Source organism: Panthera onca, chromosome C1 (assembly GCF_046562875.1).
Source record: "Panthera onca isolate mPanOnc1 chromosome C1, mPanOnc1 haplotype 2, whole genome shotgun sequence".
Lineage (NCBI taxonomy): Eukaryota > Metazoa > Chordata > Mammalia > Carnivora > Felidae > Panthera > Panthera onca.
The window spans coordinates 193542956-193566131 of record NC_138346.1 but is presented as its reverse complement, the minus strand read 5'-3'; the positions used below and the strand labels follow the sequence as shown (position 1 = coordinate 193566131).

General features: G+C 54.4%; 2 protein-coding genes across 4 annotated transcripts; both read right to left on the bottom strand.

Annotated features, from left to right (window-relative positions):
• Window positions 1-735: 735 nt before the first annotated feature.
• On the bottom strand, window positions 736-8464 carry MRPS15 (mitochondrial ribosomal protein S15). Its single transcript, XM_060625815.3, has 8 exons — window positions 7154-8464; window positions 6832-6876; window positions 5622-5697; window positions 4677-4725; window positions 4116-4200; window positions 2868-2926; window positions 1142-1333; window positions 736-892 (listed from the first exon to the last, which is right to left on the bottom strand). The coding sequence occupies exons 1-8, from the start codon at window positions 7287-7289 to the stop codon at window positions 755-757; spliced, it is 780 nt and encodes a 259-aa protein (XP_060481798.1). The 5' UTR covers window positions 7290-8464; the 3' UTR covers window positions 736-754.
• A 555-nt stretch (window positions 8465-9019) lies between these two features.
• CSF3R (colony stimulating factor 3 receptor) lies at window positions 9020-22757 on the bottom strand. 3 transcript variants are annotated; one of them, XM_060625770.3, is made up of 18 exons: window positions 22598-22757; window positions 21469-21523; window positions 19436-19519; window positions 17399-17467; window positions 17006-17302; window positions 15963-16086; window positions 15626-15813; window positions 14626-14795; window positions 14358-14511; window positions 14186-14265; window positions 13552-13759; window positions 12387-12575; window positions 11907-12008; window positions 11134-11280; window positions 10879-11019; window positions 10549-10642; window positions 10228-10306; window positions 9020-9811 (listed from the first exon to the last, which is right to left on the bottom strand). In XM_060625770.3, the coding sequence occupies exons 3-18, from the start codon at window positions 19497-19499 to the stop codon at window positions 9332-9334; spliced, it is 2586 nt and encodes an 861-aa protein (XP_060481753.3). In that variant the 5' UTR covers window positions 19500-19519; window positions 21469-21523; window positions 22598-22757; the 3' UTR covers window positions 9020-9331. The 3 variants fall into 3 exon arrangements, with proteins under 3 accessions (XP_060481753.3, XP_060481752.3, XP_060481754.3); XM_060625769.3 differs by having other exon boundaries at window positions 10228-10309; window positions 22598-22756; XM_060625771.3 differs by lacking the exon at window positions 17399-17467 and having other exon boundaries at window positions 10228-10309; window positions 22598-22754.
• Window positions 22758-23176: the final 419 nt, after the last annotated feature.

The window sequence follows — 23176 nt, the reverse complement described above, 5'->3', positions numbered from 1 at the left end:
CTCCCCAGAACTTATAAGGAATGTTTTGCGCATGTGCAGTTTCTCATGGATAGGACTTGTAGCTTTTATCAGATTCTTAACCTGAACACCAGCAGCTCTGCCCCCCAAACAATAAAGTGCTCTGATCGCTCCCCCTCTGATCCCCCGCCCTGCACTGCTGCTGCTTAACCATCTAAACAGACCTGGTGCTGTCTTCACTCCTTTGGTTTTAAACCATGACCGTCTCCCCACTCCCCAGAGGGCGGCCAGCATATCAAGCCTCTCACACCCCAGCTTCAACTTCCCTGTCAAGCTCTATTTCCTGTTCCCAGTGTTCTCTGGACACAGCTTGCACCTGCTGACTTCTTTGCCTTTGTACTTGCAATTCCTTCGGCCCAGGACACCTTCCCACCCCATTTCTGTCTGGTGAGCTTCTACTTCAACTTCCAGGGCCCTGTCCAGAAGGCAGCTCTTACAGCCGGCTTTCTCACTCGGCCGCCAGCCAGCCAGCCAGCCGGCCACACTTCCTCTGTGCTGCTGTGTGCTCAGTCTCCCCTCTGCAGGAAGGAGGTGGACAACAGGGCGCTGTTTATGTGAGTGTGTGTGAGGGGTGTTGTGAGAACGTGTCCTCAGGTGTGTGAGGGCAGAGGCTCTGCCTCCTAAAACCCTGGGATCCCAGAGCTGAACGAACAAATTCCTCCTCCTTGTCCTCGGTGCACAGAGCCCCACCTTCTCTATTATCCTTTAAGGCAGAAAGACAGAACTCTAATACAATTTATTGGTTTTCTTTGATTGCCTCTGGTCCAGCTCTGGAAGGGCTCTCCGGGTTCTTCTGGCCTTGTTTCCGGGCTGCCGCTGCTGCAGCTTTTAAGGCCCTCTTTTGCTTCTTCAGCTTCTGCACCTCCTGGAAAACCTGGGGATGAAAGGGAGCAGGAAGAGACTGTAACTCTATGCAAAACCTCAGACTTGGAGCAGCTGGGGTGAGAACGGACTCCCCCGGATGGTCACATCAGCCTTTCTCCACGGGGCTGACGGCCTGGGAGCCTCCTCAAGGCTTTGGGGCCAGTTCCATGCCTCGGTCAGGAACAGACTACCCTCCCTTCTGACCTTAACACCACAGTCCCAGAGTGGGGCCAACGAAAGCAGCAATTCCGACTCGTACCCGAATGCACAGCGCCTTCTTGGTCGCCCAGCGGTGGTGGGCTTTCCGGTGGTATGGAGGAGGGAAGGTGTACTCAATCCCCAGCTCCTTGCAGATCTTCTCAAAGACACTATAGTTGGTCTTACGGAGGTTTTTGAGCATCTTGTTCCTCTGGTCGATGCTCATCAGCAGATAGCGCTTATGGGTTTTGTCCTGCGAGAGAGTTGGTATATTAGTGTCCTATTTAAGTGTGAGCCACTATACAGTAACAAGGGATGGTCATTTCATCATCTCATTGAAACCTCCCAACAATCTTATGCAAATGTCAGTGCAACTCTCAGGTAGGTACTGTCATTGTTATTGCCATTTTACAGACGGGAAAATAAAGGCTCAAAGATGTCACCTGATTCATAGGAGGTCCTAGAACTGTGCCAGGCAGGGACCTTGTGTGAGGTCAGGTCTGGAATCCACATCTATGGGTCTTACTCCAAATCTCATGCTCTTTCCCCTACGCCACCTACTCAGCCTCCCCACAGCTCAGCAAAGTGTCAGCTGGGCTGGAGAGGAGGGAAGGTCTGTGCTCCTCTGTGAGGGCTGCTGTTCACACTCCAAATGAGCAAAACTCTCCTCGCCAAGAAGCAAGATCAACCTGCTCCAGGGAACCCTGAGGTGCCGCCCATGCAGAGCCGGACCACTCTGTATTTATTAAAAATATGGGCAGCTGCCTAAATTACAGTAGCTCTGTGCCCACTGCTGTGCTGAGATACGGCATCATGGTTAAGGATATGGGCTCTGGAGGGGCACCTGGGTGGCTCAGTTAAACATCCAACTCTTGAATCTCGGCTCAGGTCACAATCTCAGTTCATGAGATTGACCCCCTCCCCCACCGCCCCCCGCGGCAGCGTGGAGTTGCTTGGGATTCTCTCCCCACCCCCCCTGCCCTCTCCCGCTCGTGTTCTCTGTCTCAAAAAACACAAATTAAAAAATCAACTTGAAAAAAAACCCAAAAAAACCCCAACTACGAGATAATAAACTTGTGTTCTTTGCAAAACAAACAAACAAACAAACAAACAAAAGGAGAATATGGGCCCCAGAGCAAGACCACCTAGTTTCAAGTCCTAGCACATCATTTCTCAGTGGTGTGCTTTGAGGAATGACTTAATCACCCCACGCCCAGATTACGCCTTTGTAAAATGGGATAGAAAGATGGTTCTAAGGGTTAAATGAACTGATGCACGTGAGGTGCTCTGCACAAGGCTCAACACTTCATATGACCATGCTGGTGCTTTATTATTTCACCTAGTCCTTGCAATCCCATCAGCAGGTACTACTACGCTCCCCACTTTACAGACAGGAGAACTGAGGCTTGGGCATGTAAAGTAACTTCCCCAAAGTCACGCATCTGGTTAGCGGAAATGGCAAAGCTGAGATTTGAACCGAGTGCCAACCTGACTCCCTTCCTGCATTCTAGAAATACTGAGCACCCACTATGTGCCAGACGCTGCGGTCATGCCCTGAAGTCTGCATTCTTGACCATTGGCGACACTCAGCACAGCACGGTAAGGCTCCCATTTTTCCACTGGCGGCAGGAGGGGAATGTTTTTTCCACCGCAGCTGAGGGCCGGGCACCTTGGCGTTGTGGCCATCTGGCTTCTCAAGTTGCTTCTCTGGACCCAGAGCCCTTCACCTCTCAGACTCCTCTCCCCCGGCTGCTGGCGTTTAGCTGGGAGCGATGCCCAAGGTTTACCTTTCGGTGTTTCTGCATGTGTTCTTCATAATTGCGGATCTTGACGGTCAAAGCAACAACTGAAACCACAAACCACAGAGGATGAGAGCTGGCACAGAGGAAGGAAGGGCCCAGGGCGGGGTTATGTTTTAAGACCTCAAGGAATAACAATCACCCGTGCTCTTGTGTAGCTCTCTACAACTCCCAAAGCACTCTGAATTTCAAGATCTCACAAGACTTTGGACTCTCTTTCCTTCAGAAAGCAAAGTCTAAGGAAGGCAAGTTCCTTAATCTTATGAACGTATCATCCCCAAACCATAGCACATAGCATTCTTAATGGTAAAACTTTAGAGCGTTCCTGTTGAATTCAGGAATCAGTCTACTGTCCATGCTATCACTGTTAATCATTCAATGCTGCACTGGTGGTCCCACCCAATGTAGTAAGACTAGATTCCCAAACCATCAAGGGTCTACTCCTTGCCTCTGCCCTTCCAGTGGCTACCTTTCTGTTTTTTGACTAGTGAGTTTTCAAATTCTTTTAATGTTTATTTATTTTTTTGAGAGAGAGAGACAGAGTGCGAGCAGGGGAGGGGCAGAGAAAGAGAGAGGGAGACAACAGCATCCGAAGCAGGCTCCAGGCTCTGAGCTGTCAGCACAGAGCCTGACGCGGGGATCGAACCCACAAACTGTGAGATCATGATCTGAGCCGAAGTCGGACGCTTAACTGACTGAGCCACACAGGCACCCCTCACTAGTGAGTTTTCAGAATTACCAGCTCTCACTCATCTCCTAAACTCTTGCAATATCCTTCCTTAGGTAGCCTCATATTTGATCCCTGCCTTTATTGCAAAGACCGGGGCAAAGGCAGAAGCGGAAGGTGGCCCCAAGGAGATGCTGTCAGTACAGCAGGCCCTTCCTGGACACACAGTAAGTTCTGGTAGCACTGTGGAGTGAGGTGGAATCTTGGCCCTGACCACTTGCCCCTTTACACCACCTTAACTGCAGAGTAGAGAGAGACACAGAGACAAGCTTTGGTTCCTGAGGAAACTCTCCTGAGCTCACACAGAGGTATGAGGTGGGACCTGGGTGCTGACTCTAGCATCACAGAGTCCAATTTTCATCACTCTGGGTCCTTCTTGTCTCTCCCTTTATCAAGTCACATCTAATACCTAGTGTACTTGTAGACAAGAGCCCTGGATCAAGTACCAGCTAGCAGACCCCCCTCCCCTTCCCGCCGCTCTCCCACTCCCCAAGGGTCCCCTGACCAACTTCGAGCCTCCAGGGAGCTGGTGTCCTCAGGGTTTGCCACAATCTTCTTCATCAACTGCTCTTGCTTGACTTTTAGCTTCTCCTTCTGTTGAGGATAGAGACAGAGAATCTGTGTGGTCTGCCAGCCCCTAAGAGCTAGCCTTCATATCACACAGGCCCTGGCTACAGTCACAGAACCTAGGCCATGAAGTTCAGCGCCTGGCTTCACTCTGTTCATCAGGGCAAGGCCTTTGGTCAGCCCGTAGCTATTCACATCTAGGTGAGTCCGAGGCCAATGACAGGTGAAATGGCTTGTTGAATGAACGTCTCCAAACCTTGCTCATTCATTCAGGCATTAGATCATTACTGAGTACCTACTGTTTGCCGGGTGCTAGGGATACAGTGAGAGAACAAGACCGTCCCTGCCCTCGAGATGCTCAGTCTGAGGGATGGACGAGTGGTCACAGAATGACACTGGGATAAATACTGTGACTTGAGAAGCCTGGGGTAGTGTTACCACGGTAGGAAGAAGTCCCAGAGGAGAGGACTAGGAGAGGCCGGGGTTTTGCACAGGTCACTTACCTGGCTGGCCATTTCCAAAGACAAGAGTCTTCTTACAACATCGTCAAACCTGTGCGGAAACCAGAGCAATGAGAGACAGGTGTGGGGGGACGGGGAGGAAGAGGAAACGATGCTGTTTCCATTTTAGTTTGAAAAGCAATTACGGTTAAAAAAAATTTTTTTTAATATTTTATTTTTAAGTAATCTCTACATCCAATGTAGATCTCTACGAGATCAAGAGTCTCATGCTCCACCAACTGAGCCAGCCAGGCGCCCCTGAAAATTTCTTTTATAACAAAAGAGTCTCTGTGGAAGCGGGGAGCCATTTCTCGGGGATTAACAGTCAGCATGAATCTGATGTGCTGCGCTGAGAACATGGAATGATGTGATAACTACACAAAATTGGGGCTGCCTGCGTGAGTGTTCCAGGCCCATCACGGGGAGGGCAAAGGGAGGATTTTCATTTCAGCAAAAGGTATGGTTCAATCTGTCTTGAGACATTTCAATTCTATAATCGTTTTCTTCTCATGTCACACAGGACAGCTCCTAGGGCATAGGGCAGGGACTGAGCAGAAGGATCCCAGCTTTGGTGTCTTTCAGCTCTGTCCCTTAGGAGCTGTATGACATAGGACAACTTGTTAATGTATAAAAGGGGGACACTGTTTCTTCCCTCAGAGGGCTTTTTTGAGGACCCAGAGATGAGAGATTTCACAAAGACCCATGAGATATGTTGCCTCCTTGCTAACTAAACCAGAGTACAAAAAAAGGCAAAAAATTGAGCTCCATGAATGCCATTCTGCCCTGCCACTCACCCTCACCAAGCCTGGGCTTCAAGAGTCCTCTGCCTGATTCTATAACCAAGCTTCAGATACAGTGGGCCAGGCCGGACCAGTCACTGTCTTCCCTTCTTCCTCCTCAGTCCTCTTAGGGCACCCTACCTCATCAAAGAGATTTCTTTTTGCTTACTTCTCAATTCCGGGAATGTTCTGGTAGTCTTTGAGCAGCGTGGAAGGGGGCGGGTCATCTTCTTGGCTGTGCTGGACTGTCAAGTGCAGGGATGGAAAACACCAAGAGTCAACTCGCACTGCCCACCCCCTCAGTTCTGGCTTTTGTCACCAACTCCGTGAGGCACCCAGGGTCTCAAGCAAAACTGGGTATCTCTGGGCTCAGCTTCTCCTCTGCAAACGCCGCAGGCAACTGTCTTGATATTTCACGCTGGGAGTAGATTGCCTTTCCTAAGATCCCATATTGTGCCTCCACCTCTTACGTCTCTGACTCTACAGTTATCGTCTCTGACTCTACAGTTATCGAATCCCCTACCAGGATGGGGCCTTTTGTGGACGGACTGAGTTTGACTCCTTTTGAATCCCCGGTCTGGTCCACGGCCTCATGTAGAACAGGTACTTGACAAACGGTTGCTGGCTGACTGCATGAATGAAATAAGGGGATTGAGGAGGGACCCCTAGCTTTAGGACGCCTGAAATGTAAGCACAAATCGGAAACCCTCGACCTCGGGCCTGGGTGTGTGTCCTATTCCCTCAGGGATGAGGGAGAGGTACAAGGGAGATAACTTGTCCTCTCCAGTCAGACCCTGCTCTGCCGCTATGCACATAATATTAGTAGCAATAAATGCTAACATAGACTGTATTTATTGCGCTCAGTGCTAAGAATGCTTTTCATGTGTTATCACTGAATCCTAACAACAATCCTCTCAAATAGATAACTTCTACAATCATTTTAGAATGTGACTGGAGGAAGTAACTTGCCCAATATCATGTGCCCAGGAAAAGAGATCTCTTTAGTAAGAGAGATGCAGACTGCCTTGGAACGGGAAACCAAGCCCTCCACCACGGAAGGGTAGACACAAAGTGTCTACCTAGACTCTAGGTAGGCCTGGGTACGCCCAGCACGCCCTCCCCCTGCTAGCTCACTCTCACTCAAACCCAGTCCGAAAGCTCCCGCTCCGGCTCGCCACCCCCACCCCCCACCCCCCACCCGGTCCCGGGCAGGTTTCAGGTTACAGCCTTTTGACAAGGCGGACGTGAGGCTCTTCTGCTCAGGACCTCTGGCCCACCCCCATCGCGTGGTTCTAAGTAGCCACCTCTGTCCCCTTGGCCACCCGGCGTCCCTCCAGACGTCCCTCTCTCCGCGGAAATCCCACCCCAAGAGCTCCTACCTGGTTTCTGGATGGCATATCCGCGAACGGCCGGAAGGATAACACCTGTGCAGAAGAGAGAGGGCCGAGGCCCATCTCCTTAAACAGTCCAGCCTCGACTCCTTTCTGTGGCCCCTGCATTTACCCTTCCTGCAAGGTCTTGGCGCTTCGGCGCCTAGCAGCCGCCCCATTTCTTCCGCACCCCGCGGCCCCACGCCTCTCCCACCTCGTCTTACTTCTTCCCCACCCGCTGGCCTTTCTTCCCCATCCTCGTCCCGCGTGTCCCCCATCTCCGCCCAACCCCACCTCCCTGCTCGAGTTGCTTAGGTTCTCAGCTCCTCACCTCCAGGAGGGGAGGGAAGGCCCCACTGGCGGAAGGGAGGCCTGGCGCACGCTCCGCCCGGCAGCCCGCGGACTGGAGCCTGGGCCACTGCCTGGGTCGGAAGCGACCTCAGCGCCCTCCACGCTGTTCTCAGCATGCCGACTTGTGACCCCGCGGGGCCGGCGCCAGGGCCGCCGCCGTCCCTTTTGCGGCACGGACCGCGTTACAAGGGCGCCGCCATGCTGGCTCAGGCTCGACCAATGGAGTGCAGTTGCGAGACCGGAGCAGATGAAGACCGAGAGAATGGATGGGAAAGGCAAGACCCTTTGGGTGCGGCGCGATTGGGTCCAGGGGAGAGGTCCGGTTAGCAGCCGTGCGGGGCTGGGGGCTGGGTGATTGCGGGCCTGGTCAGTGGTGTGCGGTGCTGTATAAATTCTAAGATGCCATTTTCCCCCTTGGGCATCCCGCCCTTAATCCCACTCTATGTACTTGGCCTCGGGCTCCGGTCATTTTGCAGGCTCCCGTGGGGGCTGCCATATTCTTCTCCCCCAACCTAGTGTTTCCACCTCCTCTCCTCCTGTATTCCACGACGAGGCCCCCTAAGAACTACTGGGTTCCAGCCTCCTCTCGGGCAGCCTGGTTAGCCTCGTGATGCAGGTCGTTGATTTTGGAATGGGACAGTCCTGGGCTGAAATCATAGCTCATTTTACTCATCAGTATTTACTCACTGTATGATCCTGTGGGCAAGTCACTCCACCTTTCTGGGTCACGGTGTACTTATTCATCACATGGGAATGGTAATAACAGTATCCGTTTTTTACATTGTTGGAGGATTACCTGAGGCAGTTGTGTGCCAAGGACCCGCTATATAGTAGGCATTTGATAAATATTTGCTGTGTTAATATTGGTGAAATGAGGGGTGTAAGGACAACTACAAATTAAAAGTAGGGAAAATAAATTTTTGATGACACAAAAATAAAATTTTAATCCTCCCTGGTGCAAAGAGGGAGAAAGCTCTTCTCCCCTTCACTTTGCTTAAAGCATTTACTTTTGAAAACTTGTAAGTGTAAATTCTTTCTCTGCCCTTTTGAGGCACTGGTAAATCTTTTTAAAAGCTAAATAAGCCTCTTGCCAGTTTTACAACATGTTTTTCTCAAGGATCTGGGAGCCATCTCTTGAAATGTAATCATTAAGGGAGGCAGTGGCCCTGTCTCCCAGTTTCTGCCTGCCTCTGAGTTGCAAACCTGACTCTTCTCATAAAGATATGAGAAATTTAGTTTTCTTTTGGGTAAAGACAATTAGTAAACTTGCGTGGCTACCCCATTTACCAGGATTATTATATTATATATATAATATTATATTTTATATTTACCAGGAATATTATATTATATATAATATATATTTAATATTTAATATATACATTTAATATTTTATTTTTAAGTAATCTCTACACCCAACATGGGGCTGGAACTCACAACTCTGAGATCAAGAGTCACACATTCCACTGACTGACCCAGCCAGGCAACCCAGGAGATTTTGTTTTTAATTATATTTTTCCAATAGGGATTGGTCTTTTCTGAAGTGTATTCCCCATATCCCATAGCATTTTGTGACCCCTCACCCCCACCCTCACAAGATAACTCTGGCCACTGTGCCCTAATGGCCAGTTTTCAAGTCTCCACCACTAGAATGGGAGTCCTTTGAGGGTGGACTGAGCCAAATCATTTTTGAATCCCTGCTGCCAGCACAGGACCTAAATGCTACATGTGGGCTGGTGGAATTAATGAGCAAAGGAAAGAATACACAAACGAACAGTTCTGATAAGTACCCCCATCACTGCTAGGGCCCTGAAAAGAAAAAGAACAGAGACTCAGGCACACTCAAGAGTTTCTCGAAACCAAAACAAACCAAACCTTTAACCGGTTTAAGAGACTAAAATTACAGGAATTAAACACAGAAGGCTAGTGGGCAGGGTTGGATGAAGCATTCTCTGGCCACTAAAGTGAGAGGCAGGGTCAGCCCATGGGGCCTGGGAGGTGGAGGAAGGATGCTGGGGACCAGAGATAGGGAGATACTGGTAGTCTTCCTGCCCTTCTGGGACGAGATGATTTTTTCATGGTGGGCTTACTGATATTCTCCTCTCCTCTGGATGGCCCAGGCCTTTCAAGAGGCAGGCCTGGGCGGGGGTCCCAGGAAGCGCTAGATGCCCCCCAGCCCCTCCACCCCATGGACCTGGAGCCCTTGCAGGAGGGGGAAGTCAAGCAGTGGCCCAAAGACACAATCATCCTCCTGGTTTGGGACGAGGGGCTCTGGGGTCCCCAGGGGGCTGTTCTGAAACCAGACGTTCTCATAAAACTTGGGGCTGGGAGTAAGGCCCCTTAGGAGGGGCTGAGTAGAGTCACAGCGGAGGTAGTGCCCTGGACCTGGGCCTGTGGGGCTGCCCAGCACCTGCCCATAAAAGACCTGGTCGTTGGTGCTAGACGGGGGCTGGGGCTGGGTGGAAGGTGTTCTTGGGTCCCCCTGGAGCACATAGGCCTGGACCAGGGTGGGGAGGCCACAGGTCCCTGAGCTGTCGTTGGACTCCCAAGGCCCCGGCTTCTTCTCTTCTTCCTCCAGTACTGTGATCTTGGTGATGGGTGGCATGCCGGGGTCCCGAAGGCTAGGCAGCTGGAAGGCCTCCTGGATACAAGGACGTGGGGTGAGGGCATGATTTATCTCGTAGTCATCCCAGCCACTGTGCCTTCCTGCGGTGGGCCAGTTGTGGGATATTCCTGCTGCTCTCTGCTGGAGCCCAAAGGGTGACACTTGCAAAGCACCTCATACATTCCTGACGCGTGCTATGGGCTTCAGACTTAGCTCGGTGCATGTCTCCAATGATTCTGTGTGAGATTCACCTCAATTCACAGTGAGATGGCTGAGGCTTTGAAATGGGTAGAGCTGGGATGCAAACTCGGATCTGCTCTACTCCAGAGGGAGGGCACCTTGCTAGGAAGTGATGGGAAGGCCTGAAGACTCATCCTTGGGGGAGGTTCCTTTTACTTTGAGCCTGGGCCAGCGCCCCCGGCCCCATTTCCCTCTCCCATGGGGGTTCTTACCTCAACCATGATGGTGGGCACCCAGGAGCCCAGGCTGCTGTGGGCTGGGTCTGGGACACTTGGCCAGAGGGGATTCTTCCTGCTGGAGAAGAAGGCAGGTGAAGGCTGGGTCAGGCATGCCCCCTCCCATCTTGCCATCCTTTCTCCCACCCGCTCTAGCAGTTGAAGGCTCCCTAGTACAGAGAGAGGTGGTGCAGGGCTGGAGCCAGGCATGGGCCCCGACGCCTGGGAAGGCAAAGAGGGACCTGGACAGTCCCGCTCCAGCCTGCAGTTCCCTGTGGGCAGGGGTAGCTAGGTGGTAGGTGTCTTGAGAGGACTCACCTGGGTCTGCAGCAGAACCGGGAAGCCCCACAGAGACAGATGAGCAAGACCAGGAGGCCAAAGAGGCCCAGGAGGATATGCAGCTCAGACTCCTCTGGGGTGAGGGGAAAGCCAGAAGAGATTAGAGTGCATGCAAGTGGGGCTGGGCCTCTTCCCTCAGATTGGGCTCTGAGGGCAGGAATGGGCCTCCTCCCTCAGCCTGGGCTTCATGGGTTGGGCGCAGTCTCCTCCCTCAGACTAGCAGATCCAGGCAAGGCCTCAAAATGAGGGATCCGTTGGGTGATGAACCTTCCCAACAGCCTTGGCTGGCCAGCCCCCTGCTCTCCTTACCTAGGGCCAAAGTCATCAGAGTAAGGCTTGTACTATTGGTGGCCCCAGCCTTGCTGGAAGCCATGAGGCGTACGTGGTACAAGCTGGCAGGTTCCAGGCCGTGGAGGACCAAGCCACGGGAGGAGGCATTCAGGGTGGTGACTGGGAGTAGAAGAGAATGGTCAGCCTGGGCCCAGATGCCGAGGCTCCCTCCAAGGCTGCTGGGCGTCCCCTCCCAGGCCTTCTGGGACTGTGAGGTACTGAGCAGAGACTCACAGAAGGACTGGTCCTGAGCGTTGGTCCAGAAGATGGTGTAGTGGGTCAGGGGGCTCTTCCCCAGCTCAGGGGCCTGGGGCTCCCACTCCAGCTGGGCCCAGGTCTTGCCGATGTGCTTTAGATGCAGCTCTGGGGTGTGGGAGGGGGCTGCCGGAAGAGAGAGAGGTGCAGGGGCTGACGGGGAGCAGGGAAGAGTGGAGAGCCTAGCTGGACATCTTGTGGCTCCCCAGAGCCCAGAACTGAGCCACACTATGGCGGGGAGTGGGAGAAGAGAGTCCAAGGGGACCCATGCCCAAGCCTCATGTTGCCAGCACCTTTGACTGAATTCCACAGACTGCTAATAAGTGGCTAAGTCAGGATTTGCACTTGGTTCTCTGACTCCAAAGCCTTGCCGCCTGATTTCTGCCAGGCTTGATTTTGTTGGGCTCACTATCTGATTTCTGCCACTCGCTCTCTGACTTTATGGCGGGCCTTCTCTCTAATTTCTGCCACACAGGACACTTGATTTCTTTCAGGGAAACTGGTTGATTTTTGCCAGACTCGCTTCGTGAATTCTGCCCAACTCACTCCCCAGTTTCTGTCACCCCAGTTTCTGACTTCTGTCCGGCTGCAGGGGTCCACTGTAAGCCAGGGGTCACCTTAGGGTTGGGAGAGGGTCTCCTGTGGGTCAGAGGTGGGGGAGGAAGGAAATGTTCCCTCATAGTCCTGATTGTGGGGTCCCAGGCAGGCGTTGAGAGGGGAGGATTCTGGGAGGGGCCTGGTGGCTGACGCACCCATCTCTTGGGAGTAGGCATAGATGTGCTGGGAGGGTCCCACGGTGTCCTGGTATAGAGGGGTCACGGTGATCTCGTAGAGCTGAAAGGGCCTGATGTTCTCTGTGGAGCGAAAATGGGGCAGGCCCCCTGGTGAGGGGCTAACCTCTGCAGATGATCAGAAGCTAACCTCAGACCTCCAGTGGGGAATAACCCAGGCCTTGTGCTGCAGGGCTAGCCTCGTCTATCTCTTCAGATCATTTGATGGATGTAAGGGCAGAAAAGGAGGAGAGCTAGGAAGGTGGCAGGGCAGGGCTGTGAAAAGGGAGGATCTGGCTAGACTGGGGGAAGAACTTCCTGATTCTGGGGGTATGAGACGAGACTAAAGAGCCAAGAAAGACTGGGGAGTCTGCTTCTTCTGTAGGGGGGTTCAGCCTGCCCCTTGCTTTCTGCCTGACAAACACTGCCTCCTTGCCTCCCAGGTCCCCAGGCCTGCCTCACCCTGCAGCAGCGTCCTGGAAATGTTTCCGTTGTGTTCCATCTTCCAGGTCATATTGCTGCTGCTGGGGCTGGGGGGACCCAGGCCCCACGCAATCACATAGCCCCGAGGCCGAGGGCTGGGGGGCTCCCAGCCCACCCAGAGGCTGTGGGGATCTCGAGCTGTGGTGTGGAGCCTGGTCAGGGGTGGGCCTGGAGACAGGGTAGGAGGTGAGAGAGCAAAAGCAAGAAGAATGCGGGTCCCAGAGCCAGAAGCCTGGGTTCAAATCCTGGCTTTGTTACTTACAAACCGGGTGGCCTTGAGTAAGTCAACATCAGGACCTCAGTTTGCTCCTCTGTAAGGGTCCTGGCGCAGATCAAATGAGATGATGCCTAGAACAAGCCTGGCACAGTGCCTCGTGCCGAGGAGTGTCTGACAGGGATCGGTGCTAACGCTGTGTAGTTCATGGTCTGTGCGGCTATGGGCCTTGGTACGTGTGAATTTACTGAGTCTGCTAAGAGTCCTAGGAGGAAGGCGCTACCCTGGCCCCAATTTGTCAAGGAGAAAACTGAGACAGGTTAAGTAATTTGCCGAAGGTCATGCGGCTCATAAGTTGGAGTACGAGCTCTTGTTATCGCTGGTGTCACCTTGTGAGGACCCATGTTCAGGGGAACCTGGGGGTGGTGGTGGCCGATCCCCTGAGAATGAGCAATTAACGCAGGGACCGTGTTCCAGCCGGGAAAATGTAGGGCTTTCTTCCTATCTTCTTTGGCAGAATGGACTGTGTGTGTGTGTGCGTGTGTGCGCGCGTGCACGCACGTGCATACACGCACACGCGAATGCGTGTCTATGAGCATCTGCACTTGTGAGCGTGTGAGTGAATGGGAGCGTGTGTGGTACCACCACCAGCTTAACTTGGTTCCGGCTGATGATAATGAGAGTAGCTAACACATACTGAGCGGGAACGTGGTGCCAGGCACATGTCTTAATGGATGTGACCTTCACAACAGGGCTTTGAGGTAGGCACTGGATTGTCCCCCTTTGCTAGGTGAGTAAACCGAGGCCAGGGGTCACTTGCCTGGGTCATACTGTTAGCAAGTGACGGGACTAGTTGTGAACCCAGGCAGTCTAGCCTCTGAACGTTACGTGCTCACCCACTACACTCTACTAGCCGCCAGCGCCCTTTACCTCTGCTCTCCAGGAAGACCACTGGGGTGGGATGAGAGGTCCCGGCTGTGTTATAGGCCACAAGGACCACCTCTCGGGCTTCCGAGGGCAAGTGGAAGGTGCAGCTTAGCTCCGTGGTGTTGCAGAGGGCTGGGACTGCCCCAGTCTGGCCTGGTGGTCTGACCAGGTACCCTTGGATCTGCCCGCTGTATTTGTCCAAGGGCACTGGCTGCGGTGGACACAGGAAGAAGAAGATAAGGGGTGGGGGCGCACGGCTCATCTTGAGTGGGGAAGGGCTTCTAGATGGGGTGGGTGGGTCATAGGAACTGAGCCCCCACAGGCTGGGAGCCAACCTTCCCCCCTCCCTTCCTTCTTCCCTGTTCCCCATGCCAGGTCCTAGGAGGGAGGAAAGGAAGGAGCAGGTTGGCACTTAACCATTCCCTGAGCTGACTCTTTGCCATAGGTGAGTCCTACATTGTAGTCTCTCCAGAACGGTGCTACCCAGCTTCCTAGGTGCATGCAAAGTGCATGCAAATCACATACAAATGCATCCAAACCTCCCAGAACTGTTGGAGTCCTGAGCCCCAGCCCACAGGGATCTGTCTGGGTTGGGAGAAGTCTCAGGGGTGGAGGGATGGCCTTCAGAAGGGGTCACCTTCCAGAACAGCTGCACATCCGCAGTCCTGGGGTCCAGCTGCCTCTGCCGCCACCATGTGTCCAATCTGACGATGGGGGCTGGGGACGGAGCAGGAAGAGGGGCTCAGGGAGGGCCCCGAAGGCTGGACTTTGTCCTGATGGCTGCTCCTGGCCCCTCCCCACCCACTTACCCTGTTGTGCGGTGGTCAGTATCAGGCTAGGGCTCCAGTCGCTCCACTGGCCAGGCAGGGGCCAGCGGACGCAGCGCATTTGCAGGGCGTAGGCTGTGGACGGGAGGAGCCCACAGAGCTCATACTGGAGGGTCTCAGGGAGCAGGGGGCCCACCTGGTGGGATGGCCGTGGCTCTGAGCCTGGATCCTTGTGCCCTTCAGGCCCAGCTCAGCCACCCTCCCCTCAGCCACCCCCACTCCGGGCTCTTGAGGTTGCCTTCCACCTCACCAGGGCCCAGCTGGCTTCTCCGAGCTGTGGCTGGTGGCGCAGCTCGCATTTCTGTTCTATGTAGAGGCTCGGCTTCCATAGCTCCCAGCGCAACAGCAGGCAGCCTGGCTGGGGTGGGGCCACCTCAGGGCTGGGGGCCAGGGCCCACAGTGTGGGGGGCTCCAGCTTCACTGTAAGGAGGAGGGGTTGTCAGAAACCTTCCCTGCCCCATCCTATAGGGCTCTGCCTTATTCCTGCTTCTCTCTTTGCCTGTTGTTCCGTTTTCTGCCCTGGGGTCTCCACCCCTGGGGTCTCTGTCAGCCTGCTTCTTTTTTTCTCCGTCTCTCTGTGTCTCTTCATCTCCATGTCATCATGTTTCTGGAGGTCTGTCTGTATATATGTGTCTGTCTCTCCCTAGGTCTCTGTCTCATCCTTCTGCCCCGGGGCCTTTGCACTCGTCATTCCCTCTGCCTGGAGATCTTACCCTTCAGATATCCAGCAGCCTGCTCCCTCATTTCCTTCAAGGATCTTCTCAAATGTCACCTTCTTAGTGAGGCCACCCCTGACCACCTTACTGAAAGAGCAATTGTCCCCCACCCCCGGCTTTCCCCACCTCCCCCTCTGTGTTAACTTCCTCCTCGTACTTCTGGTTGCCTGACATTCTATTTTATTTATTTTGCCCACTAGAACGTAACATTCCAAGGGCAGGACTTCTGCTATTTCGTTCAGGTCTCCAGCACCTAGAACAACGCCTGCCTAGTGTGCCGTGGGCACTTCAAGAAGCTCGCTGAAAGAACGTGTCTCCCTGCCTCGGTGTTTCTCCCACGTCTGTGTGTCTGTGTCTCCGTAGCTCTGTCCCCATCTGCATTCCACTTCGTCTCTGTCTCTCTCGTCTGCCTCTATCTCTAGGCCATCCAGGATCTCCTTGTCTGTCACTGGGTCTGGGAGTCCCTCTCTGTGCCTCTGTGGATCTGCCCATTGTGGGGGCCTTTCCCCTCCCCCACACCCAGCCGTCACCCACCAACATCCATGGGAACGAAGCACAGCTGTGGGGACTTTCCAGTCCCTAGTGCGTTCTCTGCCTGCACCCAGATGCCCATGTGCTGGTACAACTGCAGGTATCTGCGTGGGATAGAGCAGTGGCTGTCTCCGTCCTTAGGCACGCAGTCAAGGATGGAGTCCTCTTGGGTCTGGCAGTTGTCCCGGCTCCTGCCAATAGGCCAGGCTTGGGTGTCTAGCAGAAGAAGAAAGCGAGGCTCCCTTCTCCCTCCCGTGTTTGCCTCTGGCTCCCCCAGCCCCACTCCCGCCCATGCCCCACCCCAGGACCCAGAGGAACGGGGCCAGAGACCCCTCCTTACTTGAAGCTCTTGAGGGTGAAGTTGGTGGGCAGGTGGTTGTGGGGTCCTGGCTCCCACTGACAGATGAGGCTGTTAGTTGTGAGGTTCATGAGGCAGGACAGGTTGTGGGGCGCCGCGGGAGGGTCTGCACGAAGGGTGGGGAGAGTGAGGGCTTGGAGTAGGGCCACTCAGAAAGCTCTGACTGGAACCAGTTATTTTCGTTTCCTTGCTCGGGGTTGTTCCCTCTGGGGTCACCTTGTCTACGCGCTCGCCTCCTTCGGGGTGACCCTGGAGGGGCATCCCTGGGGCAAGTCAAATTATAGGCATGTACAGGGCGGGCATCACAGAGCCTCCGACCCCTTCAGCTCGGCCCCCTTTGACCGTGACCGTGTAGGTCTGGGTTTTCATCCTGGGTTTGCCATTTATTAGCCATTGTGATCTTCATGTCATTTAGCCGCTCTGTGCCTCAGTTTCTTCATCTGTAAAACGGGGCGATGGTGATATGCCTACCCCCCGGGTAGGGCTGAGTGACTCACTATGTACAAAGCGCTCAGGGCGATGTCTGGCACATGGCAGGTGCTGTGTAAGTGTTTGCTCTACTCCTAGTGACTCTTAACAAGGAAACCTGGTCTTAGTTCTTTCCTCATGCACTGGCTTGGCATCGTCTCCTTGCTTCTCAGTTTGAGCAGAGGGCTGAGACTGAGTTGCAGAGAAACTGAGAGCAGGCCCAGATGGTAAAGTGTGTCCTCCCTGGGCACACCCTCCAGTGGCTGGGTAGTTGGGCTTATGTGGCAGCCGTATGGAGTAGTGGTTACTACAGTGACTTCAGAGCCACGCCGGCTGATATAAATCTCGGCCACATCCTTATTCGCCTGTGCCCCTCACCAAATGAGCCTCAGTTTCCTCATCTGCAAAAAAAAAGAGCACTCCTTGCTGGTAGGGAAGGTTATCTGATACCATGCCCATAATGTGCTTACTGAGCAAGTGCTCGGTGAATCCTAGCTCTTATTCGTGTTGGCAGGAGGGCACGGAGGCGGAGTGGGTAGACGGCCGCAGGGACTTACAGCCTGCCCACAGCTCAGCCTGGTCCAGGATCTGCACACTGTTGCCCCAGCGCAGGCAGCAGGAGAGAAGGTCCCGCGGGCGGTTGAGCGGGGGCAGCGTGATGGTGGATTCCTGGCTTCCATCTGCCAGACGCAGCTGCCTCTCTCCGAGCTGAAGCTGTGTTCCCAACTTCCACAGAATCTGTGACTCCGGGCCCAGGTGGCTGCAGTTGGGGCTGATGGTGCAGGAGGCTGTGATGGAGTCCCCCAGGCGGACAGTGGAGGTTGGGAGGCTGATGTGCCCGCATTCCTCCAGGCCTGGGGTGGGAGAGAATGGGCCATGAGTCACCCCTGTGCCTGGCAGAGCTGGGCCAAAAAGCTAAGTCTTTGGACTCCTAGACTCAGGGCCCTTACCTTCTTGCCTCCCCGACGAAGTTATGGGGGCTGGAAAGGGGAGAATGTCTACGGGGACGGTGAGGGGCTCTCAGGGGCAAAAGAGAGAGAGAGAGAGAGAGAGAGAGAGAGAGAGAGAAAATGATGTGTTGATCAATGCTTATCAACTGACTGTACAAGAAAGCCACATCCTGATTTGTAGTATGGGCTGCTTTCCCTGGTGTAAATATTTCCCACCAAGACTGATTTTCCGGCCACCCGTGTGACATCACTGAATGTGAACTTGGGAGGAAATGTGCACCCTTAGGTCTCGCAAGCCAGCTGCAGCACACCGCAGGACAGAGACAGGTCCCCCCTGCGGCACCCTCCCCAAAGGTGGTGAAAGCGGTGGTTGGAATGATAGGCAGCCCACAGCCCCAGCTCTCCGAATTCAGATCTGATTGTGTTACTGCCTCCGGATCACTGCGCTTCAGCACTGCAGCCGTGCGGTGGGTAAGAGCATGGATGTTGGAACTAGACCGTCTCGGTTCAGAGCCTGGTTCTATTGCCTATTCGTTGTGTGATCCTGGTATGTTACCGAGGCTTTCTGTGCCTCAATTTTCTCATCTGTAAAATGGGGATGAAAAATAGTCCCTACTTTCATGTTGCTGCAAGGGTTAGATGTAATGACATGCCAGGCACCATCAATGTCTTTGCTACCACGATCAGGATGAAAACCCAGGTCCTTCTCAGGGCCCTCCTGGCCTTGTCCATGCTACGCCTCCCAGTTCTAGCTCAGACCAGCCCCTCTCGTCGGCAGTCACTCTGGCCTTCTTCCTATTCCTTGAAAATGCCACGATCTCTCCAATCTCCAGATCCTTGTACCCTGCTGTTCCTTTTTCAGGGGCTCTTTTTTTCCTCTCTCTCACCTGCTTAACATTTAGCATCTTGGGGGAACCAGACCAGGGCCTGATCAACCAGACCAGGCCAAGTGCCCTGAACTTCCCTAAAGCTCTTTTCATCCTTCCTAATTACGGAGCCATGTGGTTAGTTGTTTGTCTGTCTCCCCAGAGATCAGGCCAGAAGTTCCGTGAGGCCAGAGAACTTGGCTGTTTGGCTCACGACTGTATTCCCAGAGCTTAGCACGGAGTAGGCTCTCAGTGAATATTTCTTGTCTAAACAGATAAGGCAGCGCTGCACTTTGCCCCCCCCCCCCCCCCCCCCCAAATGCCTCCTCTCCTCTGTCATGTGTTCCTGGGCCTGTTTTGCCGATGAGGAGGCTGAGGCCCTAAGAGGAGAAGGGATTCTCCCAGGATCACGAAGCAAGTTCATGACTTTCAATGTGAGGCTCCCATCACTTCACAGACTCAGAATTTCAGACTGGAAGGGACCTCGCAAAACTGTGCACTCCAGAACTCCTCCAGGCACCGCATCCTTTTCAGCAGGGCTGAGGGTGGCCTGCTTTGTATGGCTTGCCAGCGAAGAGTGGGTTTTACATTTTTAAAGGGTGAAAACAGAACAGAAAACAGATAAGAGCATGCAACAGAGACTGTATGTGGCCTCCATAGTCCTATCAAGCAAAGTGTGCTGGCCCCTGCTGCACAGCCTCCCTGTCAACCCTGGCCTCGGCTTGCACATCCCCAGAGATGGGAAGCTCTCTACCTCTCAAGATAGAGTTTCCATAGTTGGGGAGCTCTGCCTGGGCTTCCCGATTCCAGGATGAATCCTGCCTCCTTGTGGCTCCCACCCTGATCTCTTTGTTGCCCACGAAGCCTGCAGGGGACTCAGAGCTTCCTTCTGACAGCCTGGCAGAGATTTGCAGACAAGGCCTGGGTCACCCAGCCCTTTCCAGGCTGACCAGCCCAGGCCCGCTCACCATTCCTCATGGATGGTGGTTTGCCCGCAGAGTTCTGTGGGTGGGAGCCGGCTACCCCACATCTGTGGCCCAGCCTTGATTCTCTGGGAACCCCAGGAGCAGTGTGGCAGTGCAGGGAAATGATTCCCACCTCCACCCACTCTGTCTTTCTCGCTGTGACTCCTCTCCCTCCCCACGGCACCCCTATCCCCGGCCACACTCACTTCTGGGGAGCAGCAGGATAATCAGGGCAGCTCTGGTCAGGCTCCAGGTTCCCAGCTCCACCATAGTGCCAACTTGGTGCTCACCTGGAGGTAGAGGGGGATGGTGAAGGTCATGGGCTTCGGAGTAAGAGCTGAGCTTAACCCTTGCTCTGCCACAGTGTGGCTTTGGCCCGGTGACTTGACCTCTCTGAGCCTCAGTTTCTTTGTCTGCAAAATGGAGGTAACAACAGCCTATACTGCAAAGGGCTTTGGGAGGAAGACAAGAAATGGTGCAAGACGAGGGCTTCGCATAGTGCCTGGCATGTAGGAAATGACTGTGTGAGTGACTGCCACTGTTGTTATTATATTTGCCTTCCAGGAGAGAGCGGGGACAGGAGCGTCAAGGAATAGCATTCTTCCCCCTTCCCTTTTATCTGAGCTGGGCTTGCACACAGGTAGTTTAATAGGAAGGATCCCAGGAACAGTGAGGGGGTGGGGAGAATGATCACAGGTAAGGAGGGAAAGCCGACATAAGGGTGTATCACAGACTTGGGGCTCCATCCTGCTGGAACCTTCCGAGGAGCCGTGTAGAACACACGTCAGAACTATCCACCCAAGGGACAATTTATCCCTTGAACAGGAGGGAGGATGGGAACATTCATCTACTGACTTCTATCCCCCATCAGTCAAGGGCTGTTCTTTGGGGTGTTAACTTCCTGGCACGTCCAGGTTGCACACGCGTGAGCACTAGGCATGTTCTCCTGAGTGAGCCATGCCAGAAAGGTCAGAGGTGCCCCTTGGCGGAAAGTGATAATTGCATGGAGTAGCTGAGGCAAGGGGCTGTTAGGTTACACCTGGGGGAGGCTGGCCTCTGTGGCGATGGTGGGAAAGGGAGGACACGGGGGTCCATGCACCCCCGCTTCTGGGCATAGACCTCTGGAGGTTTTCTGGGGCCAGGTGCCCTATGGTCCTGGCGACAGTGCCTGCCTGTTGGGAGCCTCCAGTTTCTGTTTCTGGAAGTATGCCAAAGGTATTCTGCCATGGCGGGCTTCTAGCCTAACCTTCCATTCTGCTCCCATTGGGGTCTTGGGGCCAGGCACCTGCTTCTTCAGCACTAATTGGCACCCTCGGTGGCAGGTCAGTGGAAATCACTGTCTAGCTGAGTGTACATATAGGAACACATGCATGTAAGTGGTGTCCCAGCAGACCCCCTGTGCTCAGAAGGGGGAAAGCTTCTCTCCTTTTTTCTCTTCCTCCCAGGCAGGGGTATGAATAAGAACTTCCCAGATACCCAAGGCAGGGGCCTTACCCCAACCCCTGGGCTATTTGTATACACTTCGGTACCAGGATGCCAAGGGACTGCTAGCCCGTAAGTCACTTTTTTGCAAATCAGGAAAAGAGCGCCCCTTCCTCTGGGCAGATGCAGGCTCACACTAAGAACTGGCAACTGAAGAATAGACTGGATTTCAGCTTCTACTTACTCCTTAGCTGGGCAGCTTTGTGCAGTGAGAAACCCGCACCACTGTTCAGAGCACCCTGGTCTACTAATCAGTGGTCGGCAGCTTTCTTACTACATTATACCAGTTTGATTAGCATCAACCGCCCTGCCTTCCCCACCCCCCCCCCCCCCCCACACTTGTTGGGGAAGATTTAGCCTCCTGGGCCCAGATTTTGGGACACTGGTTTCCATTTCTTTGTGCTTTTGATCATACCCCAGCCCTGCTGCCCTAGCAAGGATCAGCATAAGGCCCAGCCTGTGCCCAGTGAGATACCACTTCATCCCTGTCCTCTGACTCCTGTCCACAATGGGTAGCCAAACCCCACCCTGAGAGGCCGGGCATCCTCCCCCTGGGTTGCTGCTGAGTGTCGGCATGTCTGACATCAGTCTCTGGTCCCCCACTGCAGCCCTGGGTGACCCCTACCCCAGTTGAGAGTGTTGAGAGTGATCTGGGGCCTGTTGGAGCGTGGTCTCACTCTCTGGGGCCCGGTATGTAGACAAGTGGGGAGTCCGGCTCTGAGTTAGACCAGCCTCCAGCCCCGACTCCGCTACTTACCAGCTTTGTGGCCTTGGACAGGTTACTTCACCTTTCTGAACTTCAGCGTCCCCATCTGTGAAAGAGGGAGAACATCAGCACCCCGTTCTCAGGGCTGTAGTGAGGATGCACTGAGAGGGTCTGTGATAAACGCGCTCAGCGCAGAGCCTGCGTAGAAGAAGCCCTCGGGGACCGTTGGTTGTTTTCACGGGCCATGAAGCGGGGCACTGCATCATGGAATCCAGAACCCTCCTGGCCTCCTCTCCCGCTTATAGGCTGTGTGGTCACCGCCCCCCAGGACCGCCACCTTGCTTTGATCCGTGTCACACGGCATGGCTTCAGAGCCCCATTTCTGGGTTCCCTACTTGTGGCTCCTTGGGACCCCAGTCTCGCCTTCTCTCCAGCCATCTGCCCGGTTCTCCCGCTCATTTCCAGTCGAACCCGCTGCCTCCTGGAGGCACTGCTATCACCCACATCTTCCTGCTCTCCTCTCCTTTCCCTGCACTCAGCCTTCTCCCCTGCTCTCCCTTCCCCAGCTCACACCCTCTCTCCCCTGTTGTGTTTACTCTCCTACATGGAGATTCTTTCTGGGGGGAAGGAATCTGGGACTGATTCTTTCTGAGAAAGAAAGAGCCCAGGAGATAAGGACGCTGACCCAGAGACCCCAGCACTCAAGGCTGAGAAGCAAGAGGTCCCCAAAAAAGTTTAAGATTCAAGAGGAAAATGTAAGAGATGGGGGAAGGCACAGCAAGACTCTGAGTCAGACAGAGAGAGACCCAGAGCCCAGGCCAGGGAGGGGCTGGGGAGGAAGACAGAAACAGGGGAGACAGGGACGGGCTGAGACACAGGGTCCGAGACAGGGACGCGGAGAGGGATGGCGATTGTGTCCTTCCCCGAGCCCAGCTTGATGTCCCCAAAGAAATATTCGGCTATTTATGACTTCCCCGATGCACACCCCTTACCCCCAAAGAGGAGGCAGCCCTGGTCAAAGACATTCAGTGTCCAGGGCTCCTGGTTCCCAGGGACCAATCCGAAAGGCAGGAGCCCTGGTCCCAGGCCTGCATACGGGCATTTGGCAGAGCTCGGGGGAGAGTGGACCTGGGACTCGTCAAGCCGGAGATGCAGCCCTCCTTGGGGATCCCCTACTCACGCTGGAGCCTGCAGCGGGCACCCGCCTGGAGGACCGCCCTGGAGAACCGTCTCTGCTCTCCTTTTGAGGGCAAGTTCCTGAAAACAGCCGCAGGCCGGCTTCTCTCCCCAGCCCTGTCGTTAATGGCTCAGTCTGTGACAGGCCCAGGAGCTGTGGATTGCAACACCTGCCCGGCCTCCTTCTCTCCCTTGCGCTGTCAGTCGCTGAGGCACAGGAAGGAGCCTGGGAGGGAAGCCGGTGGGGCCGGGCAGCCTTCCTGCCTCGGGGGTCTCAAAGGGGCCGGGGAATGTGGCAACGGTGTCCCTCTCCCCTGCCTCCGGATTTCCTGACCTCAAAGCTTTGAGGCTGGCCAGGGCCCAGGCTTCAACCCGCCTGGGTGCCATTCCCATGGTCCACTCCCGGGGGAACATCAGTCAGAGACAGACCCTGGCTCGAAGACTCGCTCGGCTCTAAGCCCCTTTGGCTCTAGCCTTGGGGCTCTGATCCTCCCAGTACTCTAGGCGGCAGCTTCTAGGTTACAGGAAATTTTGTGACCCAGCACCTTACTCACAGTGCCCCTCTTTGCTAATTTTTCACCAT

Coding starts and splice junctions, on each gene's coding strand:
- MRPS15 (XM_060625815.3), bottom strand. CDS start 7,289: ATGCTGAGAACAGCGTGGAGGGCGCTGAGGTCGCTTCCGACCCAGGCA. Junction 2,927..4,115: donor CAGCTCCCTGGAGGCTCGAA/GTTGGTCAGGGG, acceptor TTGTGGTTTCAG/TTGTTGCTTTGACCGTCAAG. Junction 893..1,141: donor AGAAGGCGCTGTGCATTCGG/GTACGAGTCGGA, acceptor TTTCATCCCCAG/GTTTTCCAGGAGGTGCAGAA.
- CSF3R (XM_060625769.3), bottom strand. CDS start 19,499: ATGGTGGAGCTGGGAACCTGGAGCCTGACCAGAGCTGCCCTGATTATC. Junction 14,512..14,625: donor GAGAAGCCAGCTGGGCCCTG/GTGAGGTGGAAG, acceptor CCATCCCACCAG/GTGGGCCCCCTGCTCCCTGA. Junction 11,281..11,906: donor TGCCTACTCCCAAGAGATGG/GTGCGTCAGCCA, acceptor CTCTTCCGGCAG/CCCCCTCCCACACCCCAGAG.